Source organism: Chelon labrosus (genome assembly GCF_963514085.1).
Source record: "Chelon labrosus genome assembly, chromosome: 13".
Classification (NCBI taxonomy): domain Eukaryota; kingdom Metazoa; phylum Chordata; class Actinopteri; order Mugiliformes; family Mugilidae; genus Chelon; species Chelon labrosus.
In genome coordinates this window covers 11,518,871-11,532,326 of record NC_140346.1, presented here as the reverse complement: position 1 = coordinate 11,532,326, position 13,456 = coordinate 11,518,871, and the positions used below count along the sequence as shown (strand labels likewise).

Here is a 13,456-nt window from a genome sequence, read left to right as displayed (position 1 = left end):
CAACAGTCCACACCTTTTAACAAATTTATCAACTTTATTAAACACGACTGAACGCGGCTCATGACATACGGTATATTATTTTGATATTTTTTTTTTTCAATATAAAGACATACATAGCCTACCTACAGTGCGATGCTTACCGACCCCTGTTTATTTAGTTCGTTACATTGTTGCAATGTAATTAATGTCCCCAATGAGGCTTCATGAAACATAGAAAATACAAAGAGAAACTGCTGAACTAAATGACACACTTAGAAAGAACGGGTCAGAGTGATAATTGTATAAGATGCATGAATACAACATGTGTCTGGGTACATTTAGATGCATTTGATGCAGAGGAGCCCAGTACTACAGAGGTTAAGGGAAAAGCTGGTCATGTTTAAGAGCTTACTGTACTGGAGGCTAATGAACAATCATACTGTTTGTAGAGGAAGGCATTCATTGAGGGCTTTGCTACACCTACGTGACTCCTTAAAGTGATCTCTCCTCTCTTTTCAGATACCTCATGTCATTATGATTGTACTGTAATTAACGGGCAAAAGGGTGTTCAATGTTGTGTACGCTTCAAAACAACATTTGATGGTGTCATTAAGCAAAGAAGTTGAACATAAATGATGATATTCAATCATTTCCCCCTATCTCATGCACAATCTATCACAAATAAAGTATCTCAAAGCGTTTCAAGTACTCTTTTGGCCCATATGTGGTTGTCTTCAAACACCAGTTGGCAGCAGGTTTGTCACTGGGAGTCTGTGCTGGATGATCCCACAATGCCATGCTGCCGCAAAAGATTCCTCAGGATCTGATTCTTGGACTTCCAGTCTTCCACCTGAGCGACACAAACGCAGATAACACGGAACACATATGTAGATTAATATAAAATATCTACATAAGTAGAAAGAATAAAACAGAACCTACAATTACAGTGAAGGTGCTGTGCAAATAAATGTCAATAATTTTACTTTATGATTTTGTCAATAAATGTGTCTTGGTTGCGACGAAAAAAATGTTCTTGGAAATTGTGATTTCTTACAAGTTACAAGTGAATGTTTTTATCAAGAAGGTAACTGGCAGATTACTCAGTAATGTAATAATCCTTATGTTGATCATCATGTTTAACTTCTGAGTGATATGCTGCTGACTCCTATATAATGGCGATCTCTTGATAGCTGACCTGACTGTGTGTGTTTCTTGGATGAATTTCCATGTTTACAACTTCATGTCCCACTAGACAAATTGTAGGCAAATTCAACTCCATGGCGCTCAAATGATACGTATGACTATGCCCACCCGAACGATTTGATAAGCCTGGCAGATCTTTGCCAGAGCATATTCAGTTCGCAAAGGAGCGACTCAAGACCATCAGGTCTCCATCAAGTGAAGTGGGTCACCCTTCCAACACAAATGTTAGTCGGGCTGTCTTCCAGGCTAGATCCTTCAGATCCTTCAGTCTCAAGACTATCAAACACACGCTGACATACCTCCTGTCTGAGTAGCTGGTTGTCAATCCTGAGACGATCCAGGACGCTAATGTCTTCTCCCAGCTTCAGGTTACTCTGCCGGAGTTCCTTGATGTACTCGCATGCTTTGGACAGGATCCCCCCTTTACTCTAAAACAGAACCAGCAGAGTTAAGACGACACTAATAATAGGATATTTAGTTTGCTCTAATGAAAGAAGCTGGTAAATCACTGGTAAATGACCACACTCACTAGGTTCTTCTCTTCATTGCTACTGTGAAACACAGAGGGGTCTTTGGTCTGCTGACAGAGCTCAACTCTCACCTGTCCTGTCTTGGTGTAATCAACGTTGCAGTCTGGGATGGCCTTTGAAAGCTGCACAATCCAGTTGTTGATCTTGTCTCTGCGCCTGCGCTCAACTGTTGGAAAATTTGTAGATGACACTTGTGTCTTTATTGTGCTACCTCACATTCATCAGAGAAATCGTCAGTGTATTCGAGGTCTGACCTTCGTTGTGCTGGGCTCGCCGTTTCTCATCTCTTGAAGCCCGAGGAGCCTCCTGCTTTCTAGAAAACACAATAAGACATATATATATTAATTAGCTAGATTTTGTAATTGTATACAATAGTGATCTGATTCTTTTAAATAGTGATGTACTGACGCTATGTATGGCTGAGTACGGGGTGCGATTGTCCTTTGGTTGGATGTCAAGACCTCCTGGGGTGACATCATGACATAAAGCTGCCCTGTGAAACAAAAGCTTACCGTCAGCTACAGAGACTAAAAATAACAAGGCACATATAAATAGCATATTACAATGAACCTTTTTATTTAAGCTTTTGACCAAACCGTATTTAAGTTATATTTGTATAGCAACGTTACTGAGCTTAAAGTGCAGACAGCTTTAATTTGAGGAACAGAGAAGCAGTTACAACCATTTTAATACATCCTCCTATTTTTAGGGACCTAAAATGTAACTCGACAAACACACATAATGTCAACGTCCAAACATATATGGGGCTTATTGACTGAGTAAAACCTTAGATGTGCCGTAATAACCTGTGGGTGTGGTCTGGCCCAGCAGTGTGTCAGAAGCCTGCACTGTGGTCACCATGGTGCCAGTGGTGGCGTCTGCGATGGTGGCAGGATAGTAGGTGTACTGCGTCTCAGCGCTGCCGTCTCCCTCCAACCCCTCAGACTGGGAGAACACAGCCTAACGGGCATAAAAGGTTATTACTACAGGTAAATATCTATGAATACAGAGGTGAAGGCTTTTAATTGGCTTGTTTCTAGTGTTGTCTAACAGCAAGGCCGGTTACATATATTGTACATTATGTGTTTCTCCTGTTTTCATGATGACTTCAATTTGTTGTAGCGATCTCAGTAACTACTGCGTCTGGGCTAAAGGTTGAAGCAACCGCACATGAATTGATGCTGTTAAATGTCAGAGTTGATTCCTCTGCAAATGTCAATTAAATTTTTTATTTACATAGCGTCAATAACAATAGAAACAGTCTCAAAACGCATCACAAAACCCGGCCTTAAACCCCTAAGAGCAAGCCTGAAGGCAATGGTGGTAAGGAAAAAATTCCTTTTAACAGGAAGAAACCTTGAGCAGAGCCCAGCTCATATGAAGGGACCCATCTGCATGACAGTTTGAGAACATGTCCTGAGAAATAATCACAAACCACAGTCACTGATCTTAAAAAGCTCAATAATCTAGTAGTGCTTAAATAATGAAGACTGACTATTAATTATTAATAACTAGCAATTACGCATTACTGTTAACACATTAGTTGTGTTATCACATTAAATCCTTCACAGAAAGAGAGAACATCAGTGGTCAGATGACAGTAAGCCATGACAGTGAACCAGCATGCACACATTAAGGACCTCCCCTAAACGCAATGTCGTCACAAAACATCAGCAGCGGAAAAAGAGGAATAAATCGGTGACTTTTAATGTCTACAGTCTGATACCAGGGGACCATCAAAGTCCAGTTAGTTAAAGGAAAACCTCCAACCTCTCAGTCCAAGTGAATGTTTAATCAATAGTAGCTATGCAACAATTATGTGCTGTAACTGAACCATTTCCAGATTTCCATCTACCTCCACAGCACAGGAAATGTGTTTCCTGTCAAGAGAAGTAAGACGTCCTCGGGTCAAAACATGAGCTGAGAAAAAAAATTTACTGCGACACTGCTACTGTGTTTTGGGGGCAATTTTTCCTTACTAAATGTAAATATATGGAAGTACATATTCTGACAAAATACAATCAATTTACTCATACTCACATCACATCATTTCATGCGCATATGCAGGGGACAAGTGGTGCGAAATGCATTCTCCTGCAACTAGGTAGTGTTGTTCTCACCTGTGTGACCGTCTGAGTGGTTGCAGGGAAACCAGCGACGAGGCTGACCGCCGCTGCTCCATCTGTCTGACCCTCCAACTGGCCATCTGACACCTGGATCACTCTGTAGGTCACCTGCAACACAACACATCACACTGGGCAGTCAATATCTCATTACCACTGAGGTGACGCGAGAGAAAAAACAAACAAACAAAAAAAACGGCAAAGAATATGCAAAAACACTATCCAAATATAACTTGAAGTTTCAGGTCTCCATCACGTGAAGTGGGTCAGTAGTTCATGTAGTGAGAGAGAGAGTAACAGCAACATAGTCATTCAGGTCATCTAAGCGTTGTTGGGTTGAATTTGTTACTTTTGGAGAAGTGACCTGTTTGGATTTCGCTATTTTTGTCACTATTTTTGTAGACAGATTGTAATTTCCATGTGGTGGGCACCTTTTGACTGCGTCATATGACCTCCAAGGTTGTAGGCATGCTGCGGATTCAGCATTTACCACTTAATTTGCTTTAAGCTAACACACCTGGAACAATCCAAGGGGCTGTTCAGACTTGGCATTAACACATGTCCTAAGTGATCCAGTCACTAATGGTGGATGAATACATATTGTCCTTTGTTATGCTTTGTTAGTTGCTAACTAAGTCAAAAAAAAAAAAATTAAAAGAAATATCCAAACAATAATCAACAAATGAAATTATAGAATATTAAAAGACAGAGTGTAACTGCTTCATAAAAAAGTGTCGGCATGAGGTTAATCAGAGACGGGCTCATGTGAAATTAAGTTGCCGCATTCCCTCAGTAAGGTTTTTATTTACCTGATATAAATAGACCTGAGATTTTTGAGATAATAAAGGTAAAAAAAAAATTCAACAACATTAAAACATGTATGGATTCTTCTAGGGTTTATGTTGTAATCCAAACTTTGTGTAGATCTCTACAATACACTGCCTGGTCAAAAGAAAAGTCGCCACCTGGATTTAATTAAGCAAATAGGTACGAGCCTCCTATTGGATAATTACTGCATGGGTGATTATCTTTCAGCCGGCAACGAGTTATTTAACCCCAACTGATGCAATGAGTAGCTTCTCATTTCTCAAGCAACCATGTCTAAAGACACATCCTGTGATCGTGGAAAAGATGTTAGTCTGTTTGAGAAGGGTCAAATCATTGGCATGCATCAAGCAGAGATAACTAAAGAAGATTGAAGAAACTACTAAAATTGGGTTAAGAACTGTCCAGCGCATTATTAAAAACTGGAAGGATAGTTTGGAACCATCATCTTCTAGAAAGAAACGTGGTCGGAAAAAAGTCCTGATTGATTGTGATTGGCGATCACTTAAACGTTTAGTGAAATCAAATCGTAGAAAAACAACAGTAGAACTCAGGGCTATGTTTAATAGTGAAAGTAAGAGCATTTCCACACGTACAATGAGAAGGGAACTCAAGGGATTGGGACTGAACAGCTGTGTAGGCTTAGGAAAACCACTAATCAGTGAGGCTAACTGGAAAAAAAGGCTTCAATTTGCTAGGGAGCATAAAGATTGGACTCTGGAGCAATGGAAGAAGGCCATGTGGTCATGTGGAGTCCAGATTTACCCTGTTCCAGAGTGATGGGTGCATCAGGGTAAGAAGAGAGGCAGATGAAGTGATGCACCCATCATGCCTAGTGTCTACTGCACAAGCCTGTGGGGGCAGTGCTATGATCTGGGGTTGCTGCAGTTGCTCAGGTCTCGGTTCAGCAACATTATGTGCCGACATTATGTGAATGAGGTCAGCTGACTACCTGAATATACTGAATGACCAAGTCATTCCATCAATGGATTTTTTCTTCCCTGATGGCACGGGCATATTCCAAGATGACAATGCCAGGATTCAGTGGTTCAGTGAACATTCACACATGGATTGGCCACCACAGAGTCCAGACCTTCACCCCATTGAGAAGCTTTGGGATGTGCTGGAGACGGCTTTGTGCAGTGGTAAGACTCTCCCAACATCAATACAAGATCTTGGTGAAAAATGAATGCAACACTGGATGGATATAAATCTTGTGACATTGCTGAAGCTTATCAAAACCAATGCCAAGGCAAATGCGTGCTGTAATCAAAGCTAAAGGCGGTAAAACAAAATATCAGAGTGTGTGGCCATTTTTTTTTATGGTGGCGACTTTTTTTTGGCCAGGCAGTGTAATCAACATCAGGCTGGAGATAAATAAATGTGTGCTTTCAGTGAATGTCAGAGGATTTACAGCTTGTTCCAAAATTTCTATCATGTCCCCAACCCTCCATGTCATGTGCACATACAACAAACAGCACTATGTGTGGTGACACAGAGATAGGTAGCATTTCATCAGAGACAACAGCTGTTACAATATTCTACCGCGCCCCAAATTATGACACCATTTGTGTCCATACAATGCACCAAAATGCTGCATTTTAATGCCAAGTGGGAACACGCACACTAAAAGCTGGACACCTGTGACTGGATCGGTCAGGACGCACGTTAATACCAGTTCTAGTAAATCTAATTTCTGCTTAGCGTGCATGATATTTTCCTACCTGTCCGCCTGCGCCTTCTGTCTTGAAGAGATATTTGATGGGTTGGTCAGCGAAGGTGGCCGCAGACTGAATGGTGGCAATAGCTGCTGGATCCTCTGCGGTGGCAACGGACCCTGAGGGAGCATGGACGTACGACGTTCACTCATTAAGTAAATCCAAAGATTTTTTAGGAAACTTTTTAACACACATCACCACACACAAAAAAAGGCAAACTCAAATACATATGGCACAACACAACATTCAGAACAGCCGTGAAAACAAAACGTGTAGTTCCCTCATCAGGTCACCGTTCAGCGTTGCCATGGATCCAGGTAGAGAGGGCTTTAGCCAAAGCAAGCACTGCTGCAGCTCCACCCAGATGGTGTGTGACAGCAAAGTGGTGATAGCAAGGGTGAGTGATGTCCTGTGCTACTGTGTCTGCAATGCACACCACGGCTTTACAATTAGTGGAGGAGATCTAAGTATTTGGGGGGGATTTGACTACCACCACGCGACCACACATGCATGTAAAAGTTGAAGTTTCACTGGATTCAAAGGACATACTGGACAAAACCTGAATCTTCATCAATTAAACTGAAAGAGGGTTCCTGAAGTTGTTTAACTTATGAAGCACATACAAATATCACAACCTCCTATTAGTGCACTTGAATGAGTTAAAATGCAACTTCCCATCACTGTTAGGACAATGACACCCATTAAATTAGTAATAGTGATATCTTTTACCTTCCTCGTTAACGGTAACTGTGCCGTCTGGTTCGGGGCTTTTCTGTTGGCTGCACACGGATAAACACAAGAGAAGCCATGTTGGGGTTAAACAGGCGTTGTAATTAATTCGCTGCTTGTCAGCGGACAGTTAGCTCAGTGTTGATATTATTTAACAATGGCGCGGGTCACGTCCCACTCACCTCTTCATTTCTAGAGATGGTCTTGGACGAGGAGACCGCCTTCACTCGCTCCCACAGCCAGACTGTGACACAAGTTCATAAGTTTGACAAAGAGAGGGAAGAAACTCCGCTCGAAACTGCGAAATATCACGTATGGAGATGTCTTTTGGCGACGACCACAGTCGGCTCGAGATCAAACCCAAAACCGATGTTAGAAAAATGTTGGCGGTAGCTAGCTGTGACGACCGAGACGAGCTCAGTCACGGCAACTGTTGTTAAGGGAGAAAACGGAAACGGACCTTAATTGCTTTCAAAACTAAAGCATAAAATAGTGCGTACCAAAGACAAAAATACGATTTTATGAAGTGCGTTTTCGTCCACCTTAAAGTGATCAATAAATGCAGTTTATGGCTTTTATTTCCTCACAGTTACCAAGCGAAGTATCAATATATGTGCGTTGACTAGTATTTTAATTTGGGACTCCAACCGGAAGTTCAACGTCACACTGTGGCTACTGGACACGACGCCAAACCTTTTCGCTACATACTCGGCCCCAGCGGTTTTTACAGATGTTTTAACAAAACACTTTCATTTCTGCTGCCTTTATATAGTGGCAGTATTTGAAAATGCTAATGCACTGAGTGTAAAATGACACGGAAAGGGCTAAACTATGAACACGCCTCTGAATTCTGATGAATTTTACCCAGACAGAACAAAGATCTACTTACGCCGCAGTGGTCCCTCCCCCGATATTTGTCAACAGACCAGTTTCGGTATCGACTATGCGCATGCGCCACGGGAAATTATGTCACCCGGTCCCGGATCGGTCGATAACTCAAATATGTACGCTGTTGTGTGTGAAAGGCAACATGAATATCTGACCTGAGAACTGTGAGCCACGCTGCTACATTTAAGATGGAGATGGGGCATTATGGGGAACACTGAACTGTGTTCCCCTAAATGTGAACCAAATAAATACACTAAATATAAAGCCTCTCATAGTGCACTGTACATTTAATGAGTCAGGGAAATAGAGAAACATATTAAAGTGTGATATTTTTTATGTTGTAAAATAGACTGCCCCCTTCCACCTAATGTGACTTTAAAATATATTACAATATTTTAAAATGTATATAGTAAATTGTATTTTTTTTGTTGTTTTTTTTTTTCTTTAAAAAGAGAGAAGCCTAATCTTTATGTACTAGTAACAACCGGAAGTCCTAAATTTCGCGAACTTGACGCAGGTATAATCAAAACGGTTTCATTACAGCCAGGAGAGTTCACTGTTGAGGTGAGTTTATCACCTCGGCTTCTGTCAGCATTTGTCAGCGACTCTCCAAAATATTTTATGTTGCATTCATATTAGACTTCAGAGGGAGGGCTGGAGTCTATCCCAGCTGTCATTGGGCGAGAGGCGGGGTACACTCTGGACAGGTCGCCAGTCTATTGCAAATTATTATTATTATTAATACAATTATTATTATTATGCCATATCTTTTTTTCATGGGATGAAGCTACTGGACATGGAAGTTCCCTTGGGATAAATAAAGTATCTATCTATCTATCTATCTATCTATCTATCTATCTATCTATCTATCTATCTATCTATCTATTTATCTATCTATCTATTTATCTATCTATCTATAATGTAGTGGAGTACAAGTCAGAAGAATTAAGCAGGGGGACTTTATTACCTTCTCTATGGACACAATTTGGGGTTACATTTGAGTGAAAACAGCCTGGATCAGTAATAAAAGTAACAATGGCAATGATAACTATCAATAAAAGCTTCAGTGAAGATGTTTTAAACTCAAAAGTCAATCTGAAATCCGCAGTAACTGATATTAAAGTTATAAGGCTACTTTCTACTAAACCACGAAAATGCTTTGAATAGATTAAAAAAATAAAAAATAAAAAATGCAGTAACCAGTCGCCCTGCTGAGAAATGTCTATTCTACCGAACCAAAAAGCTAAAAGGCACTGGGCAGCGCCCGAGGTTTGATCCCGAGGAGGGATGGAAGTCAAGCTTTCTCTCATGAGAATGTTGCAGGAAGTAACCACTGAGCTAAACCAGCGCCGGGATACGAGAACAAATCTAGCCTCTTTAAACATCGTCCAGGGACTGCCACCAACGTTTTGCTTCTGTTTGGTTGTTGTGTGTTCATTTTCACATCGGCGACTTTCCTTAGAGTCTCGTGGGCTGAACAAAACGCATACGGGATAGTCTCGATCAGCCATGTAGTGAAGTTTTCTGCCTGCAAACAAGCGGCGCTGGTTTAGCTCAGTGGTTACTTCGTTCAACATTTCTTCCTCGAAGAACGCTGATCTCCATCCCTTCCCGGGATCGAACCACGGGCGCTGCCCAGTGCCTTTTAGTATTCTGGTCCAGTAGAACAGAACATTTATGGATGGACAGATAGATACTTTATTTATCCCGTGGGAAACTTAATCTTTTCGACTGCAAGTTACAGTCAACAGAGAGGCGCATGTTCTATAAAGCATTTTCATGGTTTAGTAGCTCTGTAATGCTCTGCTGAGATTAATAAATGCTCAGCGTGGCCCTAAAACCATGGTTCGAATTACGGGGGGTATTGGGGGGGTCTGACTCCCCTAGATGAGACTTAGACCCCCCCAAAGTAGATGAAAATAATAGTTTGGGGGGTACTGAAATTTTTTTAATAAAATATAATGTTAGCCATTCCAAAATTGTATGTATTTAAATGCAGTATTACCATCACATCAATTCAGGAAATAATCTAATGAAATACGATTTTCAAACCCTCACCCCCATTGGGATGTACCATTTCTCAGTACCTTCAGTTGTTTGCTATGGTTCTTCACTAGTTGTCAAACGTACGTAGCCTACTGGGTGCGGGCGCAGGCGCTGGTGTGTGCGAAATTAAGAGTAAGTGGCTGAATCAACTTTAAACTCTGCCTATGGTTTTGACTACCATGTATATCATCATGCGTTGTATTTTGTGGTAAATGAATACTGACGAACTAAAACGAATGCACAGTGTGCAGGCTTTGTATTAGGCTAGGTGAACTTGGCTATTAAACGGGAATTTTTCTGTAGCCCATCTGTTAATAATTCTGGATTTTACATTTAAATCGGGTGTTTGACATTTCGGTAATCTGTGCTATTGGTCTGTATGCATTTCCATGTTTGCATTGCACTGCTATACCGAAAAATATTTTTTGACTGTGGCGCGCAATTTTACGCACGGGGGCGCACCGTGAAACAGTGTTTATCCGTGCCCGAATTCAACCCTTCCTAGGGTGCATTGTGCTTGCTAGTATGATTAGTTTTTTTTACCTTGTCGGACAGCCAGCCACGGTCATATGACCTATATTTCGAAGGAAAATTGACTGTGAACCACAAGTGTGAAATCGTGTGTGTAAGCCTATATAAAATGGAGAGTGACGTCACCAGTCAAAATAGCGGTACCCCCGAAGCTCATGGTATAATTCGAACACTGCCTAAAGCTGAAGGAAAACATCCAGCAGCAGCAACTCCTACTAACCTACATTTCAGAGACATCACTATATTTCATCAAAACTTTACGTTGTGGTGACTGTCTCCACCTAGTGGCCCCTACCACACCTCCCGGCATGGAGTTCATCTCTCCTTTGTCAGTAAAATCATCTGTTACACTGATTGAATATTAAAAAGTAGCTACTGTTCCCTTTTCTGTCAGTCAGTATCCGATAACAAATAGCAGCAGTTGTAATTGTCTGATGTGAAACATAAAAACAGTCGTAAAAGAGAAAAATTACTGGTTATACAAATTTGGCAGCTGCCTGCTACCTGGCGGGGTAGCGTAGCGTTGACCTTTACTGCCCAACTTCTTTGTTGGTCTCCTGTTGTTATGAGTTCAACTCCGGTACAAATAGATGAACTGATGGGGCTTCAGAGCTGCCGTGCTTTACCGAACCGTTGCCAAGGCGTCTCGTGTCTTTGTTCTTTTCACATACAGTGCCACTTACAAGGATTTGTACAACTCAGAATTTTCCACATTTCTGCATAAAAACGATTTAAAACGGATTTTCAAGTCCTGACACCAGAACATGTTGTAGAATGACTTGTGTGCTTGAGCTCGTTGTTGGGACAGATGTCCTAACATTTTCTTTCAACATTCGCTGCCATAATTCAGACTTCATTGGTCAGTGATGGAGCCATCCTGGCCCAGATGCAACAAAAACAGGCCCAAACAAAGACATTAGCACCTTAGACATTAGCCTGGATCAGTAATAAAAGTAACAATGGCAATGATAACTATCAATAAAAGCTTCAGTGAAGATGTTTTAAACTCAAAAGTCAATCTGAAATCCGCAGTAACTGACATCAAAGTTATAAGGCTACTTTCTACTAAACCACGAAAATGCTTTGAATAGATTAAAAAAAAAAAAAAAAAAAATGCAGTAACCAGTCGCCCTGCTGAGAAATGTCTATTCTACCGAACCAAAAAGCTAAAAGGCACCGGGCAGCGCCCGAGGTTTGATCCCGAGGAGGGATGGAAGTCAAGCTTTCTCTCATGAGAATGTTGCAGGAAGTAACCACTGAGCTAAACCAGCGCCGGGATACGAGAACAAATCTAGCCTCTTTAAACATCGTCCAGGGACTGCCACCAACGTTTTGCTTCTGTTTGGTTGTTGTGTGTTCATTTTCACATCGGCGACTTTCCTTAGAGTCTCGTGGGCTGAACAAAACGCATACGGGATAGTCTCGATCAGCCATGTAGTGAAGTTTTCTGCCTGCAAACAAGCGGCGCTGGTTTAGCTCAGTGGTTACTTCGTTCAACATTTCTTCCTGCAAGAAATCTGATCTCCATCCCTTCCCGGGATCGAACCACGGGCGCTGCCCAGTGCCTTTTAGTATTCTGGTGCAGTAGAACAGAACATTTATGGATGGACAGATAGATACTTTATTTATCCCGTGGGAAACTTGATCTTATCGACTGCAAGTTACAGTCAACAGAGAGGCGCATGTTCTATACAGCATTTTCATGGTTTAGTAGCTCTGTAATGCTCTGCTGAGATTAATAAGTGCTCACCGTGGCCCTAAAGCTGAAGGAAAACATCCAGCAGCAGCAACTCTTACTAACCTACATTTCAGAGACATCACTATATTTCATCAAAACTTTACGTTGTGGTGACTGTCTCCACCTAGTGGCCCCTACCACACCTCCCGGCATGGAGTTCATCTCTCCTTTGTCTGTAAAATCATCTGTTACACTGATTGAATATTAAAAAGTACTGTTCCTTTTCTGTCAGTCAGTATCAGATAACAAATAGCAGCAGTTGTAATTGTCTGATGTGAAACATAAAAACAGTCATAAAAGAGAAAAATTTACTGGTCATACAAATTTGGCAGCTGCCTGCTACCTGGCGTGGTAGCGTAGCGTTGACCTTTACTGCCCAACTTCTTTGTTGGTCTCCTGTTGTTATGAGTTCAACTCCGGTACAAATAGATGAACTGATGGGGCTTCAGAGCTGCCGTGCTTTACCGAACCGTTGCCAAGGCGTCTCGTGTCTTTGTTCTTTTCACATACAGTGCCACTTACAAGGATTTGTACAACTCAGAATTTTCCACGTTTCTGCATAAAAACGATTTAAAACGGATTTTCAAGTCCTGACACCAGAACATGTTGTAGAATGACGTGTGTGCTTGAGCTCGTTGTTGGGACAGAGGTCCTACATTCGCTGCCATAATTCACACTTCACTGGTCCATCAGTGATGGCGAGCCATCCTGGCCCAGATGCAACAAAAACAGGCCCAAACAAAGACATTAGCACCTCCATGATTTATGGATGGGGTGAGGTTCTGATGCTGGAATGCAGTGTTGTTTATTCTCCACACATGACGCCTCTCATTTAAACCAAATAATTCTACTTTGGTCTCACTTTGGTCTTCCTACATTTTCCAAAACATGCTCACGTGATGTTTAGCAAACCGCAGAGGGGCAGTGTTGGATTCATGAACAATAACATTAACCAAGGTGAGAGAGGCCGTTAGTTGCTTAGAAGGTACCTTGGGTTCTTTTGTGATCTTTGTTGGATGGCCAATTCTGTGGAGGGTAATCTTAAATCTCTTCCATTCGTTCACGTGTGTATTTCCAGACTCTTCAGAGATAGCCTTCAAATCTTTTCCAGGCTCGTAATTAACAACAGATCTTTTTCTGACATCC

At 41.5% G+C, this 13,456-nt stretch overlaps 1 protein-coding gene across 2 annotated transcripts; it reads right to left on the bottom strand.

Annotated features, from left to right (window-relative positions):
* Positions 1 to 14: 14 nt before the first annotated feature.
* usf1 (upstream transcription factor 1) lies at positions 15 to 8,019 on the bottom strand. Of its 2 annotated transcripts, none has more exons than XM_084558900.1 (11): positions 7,997 to 8,019; positions 7,290 to 7,351; positions 7,108 to 7,157; positions 6,385 to 6,497; positions 3,833 to 3,946; positions 2,519 to 2,672; positions 2,121 to 2,205; positions 1,967 to 2,025; positions 1,784 to 1,878; positions 1,482 to 1,610; positions 15 to 829 (listed from the first exon to the last, which is right to left on the bottom strand). In XM_084558900.1, exons 2-11 carry the CDS (start codon positions 7,295 to 7,297, stop codon positions 740 to 742), a joined length of 897 nt encoding a protein of 298 aa, XP_084415026.1. In that variant the 5' UTR covers positions 7,298 to 7,351; positions 7,997 to 8,019; the 3' UTR covers positions 15 to 739. The 2 variants fall into 2 exon arrangements, with proteins under 2 accessions (XP_084415026.1, XP_084415027.1); XM_084558901.1 differs by having other exon boundaries at positions 7,290 to 7,537; positions 7,997 to 8,015.
* Between the last annotated feature and the right edge of the window lie 5,437 nt (positions 8,020 to 13,456).